Raw genomic sequence first — 12,550 nt, forward strand, 5'->3', positions numbered from 1 at the left:
TGCTGCTTTGCTCAAGTTCTTGGGACAGAGAGCTATTTCTTTGTTAGCCCTGTTCTCTTTTAGAAAAGTGTGTCTGCTTCTGATAAACACAAAACGGACATTTTTGCCATTGAGAAGCACCCGTTAATGGCCATTTCAGGACTGAAACATACCCTGCAAGCAGCTCTTTCACAGATGAAGCTAGTTTTCCTGATGACTGCTCAAAGGTCAGAATCCTGACCCTCTGAGAGAAAAATGGTAATCTATTAATCCTGTCTTTGCTTCATGGGCATTCCTTCCCTCTAGTCCTTCCGCATTTTCAGAGTATGTTGGTGAGTAAAGCACTGAGAAGCCACCCAAGTCTCAATACTGCAAAGTGAGAAAGTTGTAGCAGTCACCACCTCTGCCCTTTCCAGAAAGTTAAGAAATTGTTCCCATCCTTAGTTAATCATCAGTCTCCTTCCTAGTGGGATTATCTGACTCCCACTCTCTGATTAAACTCTGTTATAAGTTTCCATGCATCGAATACAATTATATTCAGAGTCTACAGCTCTCTTTCTTCCAGGATAATGATAGCAGAAATAAAACAAGCTCTTTAAAAAAGCCTAATGTTTCTTGCAGTACTAGTTATATAGTACAAAAATTTGTCAGGATAGAACTAGCAAAATCCAGTAGAACAAACAATGCTTAGCCTATCAGGTACTGCTCTATTGCCACACAATACCATGGCAAGACTGAATTCCTTCCTACCCAGAAACATATGTTCTCCTTCTCTGTCAGCCTGTTGCTGCTCTGGGAAACAACTTCCTGGAAACATTTTTCTTCCTGGCAAACTACTTCTGGCAACTTTCACAGGAATCAGACCATTTTCTTCTGTTGCCCCTGATTTGGGATCTTGGTTTCCATCTAGTAATGTTTGTCAACAACTAGGTAGGAGAATCTTAAAAAGAATCAAATGCCCTATTCTATTTTAAATGTCTGCTGGGTTGCTGCTGTCTGGAAATGCCATGTGTACACTGTCAGCTTTGGGCTCAACTACTGGAGATATCATAAGTTCCTGTCTCACCTGGACCATGTTCAGAGGGATGTATGATGATACAGGTGCACAACATTACCTTTCAGACACTTCACAGCCTCTCTTCTACGTATCCTGAAAAAATGCATAGCTAAGTTTTGAAATGGCTGAAATATATTCACCACCTCTTCATTTGACATAAGAAAATGTGGTCCTTGGATGTCTTACATTCACCTCCATTTTTTCACTTTGCTGTCATCCTCAGTATGATGCCACCAAAATCTCCCCAGTCCTTTTGTTTACTAGAAGAACATTATAATCTCTCTCTGCAGATCAGGCAACAAGCTTTTGAGATGCAATTTGCAGCTCTCTTCCATTTAGTTTCTCAGTATTTTGATCCAACCCAATTTTCTCTCACAATCCTCCAAGTGCCCCTATCCTGCATACTGGTAAACTGCTAGGAAGGGAGCTGAGCAGCAGGTAGGCTAACAAGCCTGACAGAGCAATTTTCAGATAGCAGCTCACATCTCTCTCAGCAATGGAAGCAGCAACAAATAATTATGTGTTTAGTGACATATAAACCATACTGTTTTGTTTTCTAAAAATAATTTTTGTAGCAGGCTGACATACCACTTCTTCATCCACATGCTAAGAGAGCTTTCAATTATATACAATCAACTTTACCTCCAAAGTGCCTGCATGTATCCTTTAACACCAATTGCTCCTTCATTTTCTCTTTCCACCTCCACAGCTACTTGTTGGGTGACTTTTCATGGTTGCAGTGGTAACAATGACTAATAAACTGGATCACAGGTCAGCATCAGCCTCACCAGATTATATATACGGTTTAGTATAATCATGTTTCCCTTCCTTTCCATCTCTCTGTACATACACATACATATACATACACATACATATACATACACATACATATACATACACATACATATACATACACATACATATACATACACATACATATACATACACATACATATACATACACATACATATACATACACATACATATACATACACATACATATACATACACATACATATACATACACATACATATACATACACATACATATACATACACATACATATACATACACATACATATACATACACATACATATACATACACATACATATACATACACATACATATACATACACATACATATACATACACATACATATACATACACATACATATACATACACATACATATACATACACATACATATACATACACATACATATACATACACATACATATACATACATATATATATATATATATATACACTCTCACTTGATAGTTAAGTTCAATTCACCAAGAAATGCAGAAAGGAACATATGTCCACAGTCATCTATTCAGCTTCCTCAGGCAGAGATGCCATAGGCTGGGAAAATCTGAATACCCTGAGGCTTTTCAGTGTAGCTGCATGACTCATCTTACAGCTCCCACAGCCCTTTATGTCTGGGGTCTGATAACTTTCGTGCTTATAGCTTGGAGATGGAAGGCATGATCTTGAAAGTAATGCAGCATATACACCCTAACTTCATAGAACTGCCCCATGTACATTTATGGTTCATGCCTTTACATAGCATCCAGGTATGCATGGTTTTTTATATTCACTTGCCGTGACGTTGTCTGGCTACAATCAGTACTGCTGCATCTCACCTCTGAAGTCCAAAATAATCATTCTCTATATGCTCTATAGCATGGCGGTTATAGGAATTATTCTCCATTGTGAATTCCATCTGACTTAACTGAGCAAGGCTAAAGGCTCACGGTTTAGCAAAACAATTGAAAGAATATGCATTTCTAATGAAAACTGAAAAACAAAGTAAGCACATCCTTATGAAGTCATTTCATACATCAAAGAAAATGAAAATATACACAGAAGTTCTAAAACTTTTTTATTCTGTATCGTTGTCAGTATTTGGAAAGAGTTAAATGTGTGTATGTATATGTGTGTGTATATATATATATATATATATACATACACACACACACGGATAGATCGATCCCAACATTTTTTCCCAAATACAAATAAATAGACTAGGTTTAATCATCTATGTCATAAATATCATTGAATCTATCACAAAAAAACAGTGCTTAAAATAAACACAGTCAGCAGTGGATTCTGTCGTACCTTGACAAAACGTAGCATTGATCCTCTTGTAGCCTTGTGGGCATTCTGTCATAGGACTGTATCCATGGTAAGCTGAACAAAAAAAATTATATCAATTAAATACTGATGAACTGTATGCTTATTTAGACAATCTGATAACCAAGTTATTATATAACTCTAACTCTATAAAGAAACTCAAATACAAGTAAACTTAATTCAATCTTTCTGCATATATATACTGGTAACAATTTCCATTATCCATTCAAATTTGCTCCTAATTAAAAAGATTACATCTTTGAAATCATTGCAACTCTACTCAAATATTCAAATAATGAGTTCTACAAACCTCAACAAACACCATGTTGAGAAAAGATAAGGTTGAAGATTTACCCTGGAAAGTCAATGCTTCTAAAGTGAGAATAGCTTTAGAAAGCAAAAATACATACATGCAATGTTAAGCAAATTGTAGTACACCCTTTCTTTCACCACAGTGAATTAAAATTCTTTGAAATGCATAGGAAACAGAAGCAACTAAACCTCTGAAGCAAGACAAAAAGAAGAAGGGGGCACATCTCTGATTTACCTAACAACGTTTCTGAATTTTGGAAGACTGTGTGACTTATTGGCTGATCAGTGGAAACTGCCAGGAGTGTAACAGCACCGCAAAATAAAGTTCAATTTCGATAAAACAGAAAGTGTTCTGTTAAGTAGATTTTTTATTTTCATTTCTTTCCCTGTTAAGTAGATTTTTATTTCTGTTTATTGTTTCTTTCCTCCACTTAAGTTTGCCTTTGAGACTACAGAAAACTGCTTATTGATTCTTCAATTGTTCTAGCATAATAAAAATGAGACCAGTAACTTCTTTGCATGCTATGCGCTATAAGCTAACCTCTTGACAAAACCCAGTACTTCAGCAAACGCACAGATCTAATGTTTGGCACCATGATCACAAAAGTGATTTCAGTAAAGAGTCAATAGTTTTTCATAATTTGAATGCTACAACAGGATACATTCAACATTTGGTCAGAATTTAAAAGTTAAGCTGGCCAAAAAAAAAAAAAAGAAAAAAAAGCATTACACTCCATCCTTACTGTACACAAACTGTCAAATTAGAACAAAGTGAGATAGCAATTTCACTTGGCATTATTTCACATGATGCCACATGAACTGCACACTTATCCCTGCAGTTTAGTTCAAAACTGGAAATCAATTCATTACAAGGGGAAACATAACAAAAAAGATATTTTTAAACTTGCTTTGAAGTTTTTCCTATGCTCTGGAAGAATTTAAGTGATGATCTTGAGAAACCATTTTTGGAGTAAGGTAATTTTAAATTGCTGTGATTATTTCAAATAATTGCTTTATTAGAACATAACATTTTGGACGTGTTGAGGAACATGGTTTAGTGACAACTATTGGTGATAGTTGGACTGGATGGTTGGACTAGATGATCTTGTAGGCCTTTTCTAACCTTGGTGTTTCTGTGATTCTCTGACACTTTCAAAATGGCTTGAAGCTATGAAGTAGTTAAACACTAAAATCGTGAGGGGTACAGTGAGGTCTAAAAACATCAGTGAAACACTAACCATTAACGCTGTCAGAGTTAGATTCATTTTTGCACTGATTATGTCCTAATTTATCCGTGTTTCCCATTGCAGATCTCATTGAGTTAATATTAAAACCAAAACACTTTCTCCATAGTTTTTGTGGAGATAATCAGTAGTACCCTGCAGCTCTAACACAGTACAGGCAGAGCTCTTCCAGTTGTACATGGAGACCAGCCCATGAGCTGCGCCAGGCCTTTTCCAGTCCCACAGTGCGTTTTCCCTTCCACGGTGACTCAGCTGCTCTAGAAAGCGTAATGGTGGAGTGAGGTCATAGACTTCAATCTCTGCATCCCTACTCATTCTGCTCCCACACTGAACAGGAAACAGCGGCTTACTGGCAGCCTTCTTCTTCTTTGTACTAAGAGCAGCAATATAAGCAGGTCATAGTAGAGTATGAAGCTTGTGAAGTGACGGCTAGTCATCCATGTGGTAGCTGGATGGAGTCCTACATTACTTACCCTTTACTCACTTAGACAACCTGTTTATAATTATTAACTGTTATCCAGAAGACTGAACAATCATAACATTTCCCATGTAACACAGAAATGAAGTTTGTTTTAAAGTCTTCTTCTGTAGAAGTTTGCAGAAATAGAGATCTTCTCCAAAAATTTTTCCCTTATTTTTCCGTAATACTGAATAATCCACGGACTTAAAGATGCAGGAATTGTCTCAGGCCAAGGCATTCAGCTTTGCAATAGGACTGGTCCCTGACTGAGCAGTGGATATTTAAAGGATATATAAAGGATAGTTAGGCCTGGATTGAGATTTTAAAGTTCCAATTGTGTGCCTAAGTTCAAATTGGACATCTATAAAATCCTAAGATGCTGTAAGAACACTTAAACTGCTGCAACACTCCAAATTTGATCGCTTAAGTTCCTAGAAATCTGAAAATTCACCATTTACACCCATGCAGATTTTTAAAAGTTATTGCATGATTGAACAGCATCATGCTTAAATAATTTATAAATAAAATATATAATGATAAATTGCATCATTATATATATATACATATATACATATTGCACTTTGATCAGTGCTTCCTGACCAGTTCAGTCAGTGGATGTTCTTAAAGCAAGCCACTCCCCAGTCACACTCATGATATAATGTAATGGCAGAAGACACTGTATTTTAATCTGTGGAAAACAGTATTACACACATTTCCTCCTCCCTAAGAAGGGCAGAAAGATAATGTACATTGAGAGCTCCCACCTATAAAGATGAGAAGCACATCCCACTTCATTTCAAACCCTTACTTTCCAGGAATACGTTTACCACAAGAACAGGGTTATTCTAGGTAACAACATTCTCTGTGTCCTCTTGAAATTACAGTTACTTTCAAAAAAAACAATTTCAAATTAATTGCATCAGAAGGCAGGGATAAGCACAACTCACACTATTAGTAATTAACAACACCAGGAAAGAGACTGAATTCCCATTCCTGTTCCAAGAATTGTTTCTTCATTTTATGGACTAAGGCATCTCCTCATAGGTATAAAATGTAGACTTGAAACTCTTCTGGCAGATAAAGGAACTCTCAATTGCCTCATCTTGAGAAAATGTTAGTCCTTAGTTAACCTAGTTAGCCACTACGGTTTTATATGAAAAGGACAATGCTCCTCTCATTAGTATTTACAAAAAAATTATTCCATGCATTGATAAAGGCTGGTGGAGGTGTTAGGGCTGTACATCCCAGGTGTGTTCAGGCATTTCTCTGTACCCTCTAGGAGGAATCTGGAGACCGGGATTTCAAAGGTGGTTTGCCCCAGTGTTTCCCTACTGGCTTAACAGCATACAGAGCATGTTGGTATTATGTAGCTTCCTGAACAACATATTGCCTGGAGTGGATTCCAGGATGGGGAAGTTTGTTTTTTACTGAAGCTATGAAGAATCAACACATGGACTTCCCTTGGAACTAAGCACCAAAAATTTATATTAGTTCTTAGAATCACAGAATGGTTTGAGTTGGAGGGATCTTAGAGATCATCTAGTTCCAACCCTGCTGCTATGGGCAATTTTCCAGAGGCAAATCAGAATCTACTGGGCAATACATTCCTGCACATCCACATACTTCTAATGAACAAAATTTTTAGCTGTAATTAAATTGCTAAACATTTAGAGAAAACTATAAAATCAGAACACATTTCACAATTCATGGTGATGTTATGCTAATACAAAAAGAATGTCCCCGTGAGGAATTTACTTACAGGGACATTCAGAAATTTACCCCAAGTATGTTCTCTTTTGGAAGCAAAGCAGAAGGTAAACATACTCCAAAACATAAAATTTTCATGTTTCATAAACTAGCAGATCAGACTGAGTCAATATATAAACTGGTGCAGGCTCTTCTGCGGGAAATGTCAGAGAAGTGGAAGTTGAAGTAAATTTTCTTCTGGAATTATATTTATTAAATTAGACTTGTGGACAATAGTACGTTTCCAAAATATCAAACACTGAACATGCTTCATGAATCACAGTATGTGAAGGAGTACTTCTATAGGAAGTAGCTATCTGTAGGAGTAACAGTGGCCTTGGAGACCTAGATAATGACTGCAACTTCTTGCACTGCTTTTGGGTCAGTTAACAGGGATCTAACTCTGTTCCTTTAGCTTTTTATTCTTTCATTGAGTGATAAAAATATTAAGTGACAGAAGTACTGCTGTTTTTGTGCAATAACTGTATAATTCATAAAAGTTTAAGAGGCTAGCTGCTCTTATCATTTGGAATTTCTTTCTCATTATAACATCATGTCAAATCATAACAAGCCAGTGAGGAAAGTCTTTGTCACAGTTAAATTGTCAAGGAAGATACTTCAAAACAGAGCAAAAAAATATATGTAACTGATAATTTAGAGCCTAGAAAAATTTGGCTCCAAACTTGAAAGTTCATCCACAGTCTCAGGAGGTCACTGCATTCTCTCCAAGCAGTACCTGGCCCCTCTATAATTTAAAATTTCTGTACAGACTTTTTTTAAAAAAATAAATCCAGCTGGAAGAGGCAAGATGACTCAATGTCATTACCCTTCTTGAGAAAAATGCAACAGTGCATCACTGCCTAAGAGGAAGAGGAGGAAGCAAGAAAAAAGAAAAAAACCACAACCACACTAGCACTGTTGGCTGTGCTGAGTGCCTGTGTACTGTAACTGCTGGCATGCAAGAGAATTCCAGTTTCTGCAATCTGCCCCTAATCAAAGCATGGTATGTTCTTTCTACTTTGTTCTTTTTCTTTCCCTCCACAAAAAAACAAACAAACAAAAAAAACCAAACCAAACCAAACCCAAACAACTATTACTTGAGAAAAGAAGTTACAAACTTGTCCAGAGAATAACAACAAAGAAACACTTACATGGTTTCTTGGGACATTTCTGGCATTTGTTAAAACCCCAGGAAGTACCCACGGTTCCACAGCAGTCTTCTTGCTTTGAAAGGCCAGGAAGTGCTTTGCCACACTGGAAAAGTTAGGTAAAGAATATTCAGGTTAGTGCTGTTGCATGACACTCACCTGTAGGATCATGTTCTCTTTTAATCATCTTGGGTCAGCTTCTTGCCAATGTAATTGAGACACCAACACATGGCTAGAGCCCTTAGCCAAGCTTAAACAATGCCCATGCATGGCTCTCTGCACAGGAATGAGCAGGTGTGGTTATACTATTACACTCCTCTGCTTCAACTTGAAAAGAAGGTAAAAGAGAAGAAAATAGACAGTATGTTATTCTTCCTCATAAAGATGTCTTCCTCTGCTTTTTTGAAAGCCACGCACATTTCCTTAAATAAATTACTCATTTAAAAAAGTAATATTTTAAAGAGTAGAGCTGATTTCTATATTGCTATTTCCTACCTGTTAATAAAGCTCAACTTTCTGTCAACTTACGTTTAATGTTTGTGACTATTACCGAAAATTGCCAAATTATTACGAAAGATTCTGCTGTCCAGATAATGAAGAATTAAGGAATACATAAGATGACTTGTGTCAAAGTTAATGATATACATTACTCAAAATGCTTCATGCAAATATTTAAACTGATCTTGCAATCATTTCTGAGCCAAACACTCCCTGTATTTTTTTCCTGATTAAGAAACAAAGTTAAAATGCATTTCTCTATGTAAGATAAAGACATTAAAAAGTACATTTACACTTGTCAACTAGGTACAAAATTGAAGTATTCAAAGCGTGAGAGAAATGCATAACAGGTGCACTTTAAAAGCAAATACTGATATAAATAGGCACTGCAGCAAATAATTCAAATGTGTTGAAGTGTGAATTCGCACTAGACTGAATGAACTTTTCCTGATCTAACCTTTCTTCCTGACTAAATATAAAAACTTCTGAACCAAATGACCACCGGTGTTTATCTTTCAGCTCAAGATAGCTGTCTTGTCCTCCAGCACAGGCTACATGGCCTTGTGGTTGCATTCACTTATACTGGTAACCCTATCACTCTGTAGTGGGGATGCATGCTGAACACACAGGCACTGACAGCTTCTTCTCAGCTTTCCAAATTTCTTCTAGTATGCTAATGCTCATAGGTCACTGATGTTCCTAAAGTACAAAGTTACTCTATAAGGCTTCACAGTATGAATACCAGCAGGACAGTAGGCCACTATACAGTGCAGGGCTCTAACACATCAGTGGGTTCCCTCTTCCTGTGGGGAAGACTGGAAAGATACCATTCCAGCCATCTTCTCACTGCCTCTCTCACACATCCCCTAGAAATACTGTGAAATATCTCAGCAACACAGTGAAAGCAGCATAATTTAAACATCAAATAACTCATGTTTGAGCAGCCGGGAGCATCCTCTGCCCAAGCCTCCTATATGAGATGGAGCTTTTAGTACCAGAGCAACTTAGCAAAGTTACTGTGTGCCTCTGCCCATCTCCTTATACAATAGGGGGTAGCACCACTTGTGCCTTGAGCCACATTTTGAGGTGATACATTCACAGCAGAAAGAACAGAGCACTTCAGGTTAGAAGATACTCTGTAGAAACCTGCTTTCATGTGACCATCTGCAGAGGGTCCTCTACCAAATTCCCCCATGCTCCAAGGGGAAAACAATTGTGTCCTGGATTGTATTTGGCTATGTTATAGTAGTAAAGTATCTAAGCTTTTCAGATGCAGGCCCAGGCATACACTATCTGAGCACATCTTTTGGGCTATCTTGCTCTCTGCTGCTTCAGAACTGGCAGGATTAGTACATGATTGACCATTCCTGATCTTTCAGTTACACTCCGATCTGGTTTCAGAAGCAACTCTCAGTCAGGCACAAAGGCAGGAAAGGTGCGAGAAGAGGGAATTCTGCACACCTCCAGTCTGCTGCAGCACCTCAGTTATGTTCATCAAAATGGGAACTAGCTGAGGATTACTAATAATGTCTCCTCCAATTGGCAACTAAAAAAAAAAAGTACAGAATTCACATTATCTCTTTACACAACACTGCTCTTTTCAAGTTACATGCAAAGTGAGCGTGCTCCCAGAAGACTGTTCTATTTTATTTACGTCTGCTAAACTCCTTTCAAAGAGCAGGTACTGCTTCTCCCCAGTAGAAACCTCTTAGACTCAAGTCATACTCTGTGGCAGTTTGTGAGAGACTGCTCAAGCAATTTCTACTCAACTCTCCCTCCCTGCCTTGTGCCTCAGTTTTACAACTCTTTTCCCTCTGAAAAGAAGTTAGAGAAATTGAGGTTGATGCTGCACCTCCCCTTATGATCTCAGAAACTGAGCATTTGGGCAGCCAGGCAGATAACGTAACACCCAGTGCTCCTCGCAAGGTCACAGGCCTCAAGGACACATTCCAGCAGTATGCACGTGAAGAGGCAAGACTACACTGACATGACAGCCAACACATCATCATTAACTAGTACTTTTTTTTTTTCCCCCCTAAAATAGAGAAAGTGTCATTTAGCAATAGCAAATGAAAGACAAAATAAAGGTTAAAAAATAGAAAGGAAAAAAGGAAAGGAGGAGGAAGATGGACTGAAGCCTATTTTGAGTTTAGGTGTGGTGCTATAGCATTTGCACTCTACTGAAAATCATGATCTCCGTGGTCATAACTTTTTCAAATTTCCATAAAAAACCATGAGCAAAAATAAGGATGCCAAAGTCTGAGTCATCTGGCAACTGTGGTTTGTAGTCCTGTCAGTAAAAACTGGCAACGTTTAAAGCTGCTGCTCCCACTGCCTCTATGGTGAATTAAAGCTTGAAGAATCGATAATAATTTGGTTAGCATCCAGATCATTGTAGAAACTGGCCAGCGAGGAAAAGCAACTGCCACATGGGGCTCCTTGTAGTGTGAGGCCTGTGTAATTTTGGAGCTATGTATCAGAAAAAATGATTGCTCTGTAAAGTACTAAGCCAAGCAGAAACAGCGCATTCTTCTATGGCTAATAAACCCTAATTTCTCTGGTACCTCTAACAGCACTTCAGACACTCTCAATACTCATGGCACCGCACAAGCTGTTTCCGAGCCAGCAACAATTTCTTAAGATGTTCCTCCCTTTCTCAGGCCCTAAGCATTACTGAATTGAAGCTCTGTTTCTAGAGATCCCAAGAATTTTTAGGTAATTTCTCTCCTCGTCAAAAATCTTATCCACTTCCTACCACTGAGAAGAACTCATTAGTTCTTCAGAAAGTCTATTCCAGTCTCTGAGTCACAAGTGACTGGAAAAGTCACCTGGGGGAATTCATACCTATTTTTAGTTTGTCTCACTATTCAGTACAACTCCAACACATAAGCATGGGCCTAAAATAAGCCATGAAGTTAAACACGTGCACGTAGCTTGTATTATGCATGAAGGTGACGCCATTTTCTAAGCTTAGGTTTACAACTTTCTATCCATCATCCATACATATTTTAAACTAGTCCAGCCTGTATTCCTGAGGGCTTCTGGAAAACTCCTCACAGAGAGAGAACAGATTTTCATGAATGATACATCTGTCACAAGGTTATGGTTTTGACATGATTCCTATTGGCTCAGAAGGCAAAAAAGTCATGAAGGATTGGTATAAAAGAGCTTAAACTGTGCTGAAAGGGGCTCAGCAGTAGCAGCAGTATGAAGCACACATGGTACTGCTATAAAACAAAGTTCTTCCAGGGTAAAGCACTAACAGACACTGAAAGTATTGTTTCGAGTCCACATATTTTCTCCATGCGTGCCTGGGCTTCTATGCCAATATTTTATATAACCGGAGGAAGTACCAAATATTCCCGCTGTTCGACTGGAATTCTGGCTGACCCTGTGCTGGTGCACAAAGGCAACCCCAAGCCACATCACCTCTTTGTTCCCTTGTCCAGCCTCTGTCCCACCTCCACAGTGCTAACAGTACTTGAGTTGTGCACCACTACTAGAGTTTAATATCTTTTCCGATGCTTGGGAAAAGGAAGGATTACATCCTCGAAATCCCCCCGCTAAGGCAGCAGGAGGAATGTATTCAGCTCCTGCTGAAGTGCAGGAGGGAGCCCAGTCCAGCAATTAGTGTCAGGACAGCCGCAAAGGGCTCTGATAAAGGACCAGAAGGTTTCCTGAGACTCTCACTCCTGCGTGACCCATCTACAAATCCCTGTCACGAGCTATTAGTTAAAACCACAACACAGGCATAAATAAAGGAGTGTCACATGATTAACTATGATTGAAATCGATAGGTGCTTTGCCCGAGTTAATAGCTAATGACTCTGGGATTCAGCTCAAAAGACCGCACTGCACATACCACAATAGCAAAAGAGAATGGATACACTGTTTAACTTTCTGTAAACTATTCAACAGGCACAGACCTTGGATTGTTACTTCTTTCTCCTTTTTTTTTTTTTTC

General features: G+C 38.3%; 1 protein-coding gene across 7 annotated transcripts in view; it reads right to left on the reverse strand.

The window, feature by feature from the left end:
- Positions 1–12,550, reverse strand: part of LTBP1 (latent transforming growth factor beta binding protein 1) — a 187,540-nt gene that overhangs the window by 80,501 nt on the left and 94,489 nt on the right. For all 7 annotated transcript variants that reach the window (XM_090135253.1, XM_031593368.2, XM_031593374.2 and 4 more), the window contains 2 exons: positions 8,092–8,194; positions 3,164–3,235 (listed from right to left, as the gene is read on the reverse strand). In XM_090135253.1, the coding sequence (XP_089991379.1) occupies positions 3,164–3,235; positions 8,092–8,194 (175 nt within the window). The remainder of the gene's footprint in view (positions 1–3,163; positions 3,236–8,091; positions 8,195–12,550) is intronic.

Source organism: Phasianus colchicus, chromosome 2 (genome assembly GCF_987193195.1).
Source record: "Phasianus colchicus chromosome 2, bPhaCol1.hap1.1, whole genome shotgun sequence".
In the NCBI taxonomy this organism is placed as follows: domain Eukaryota; kingdom Metazoa; phylum Chordata; class Aves; order Galliformes; family Phasianidae; genus Phasianus; species Phasianus colchicus.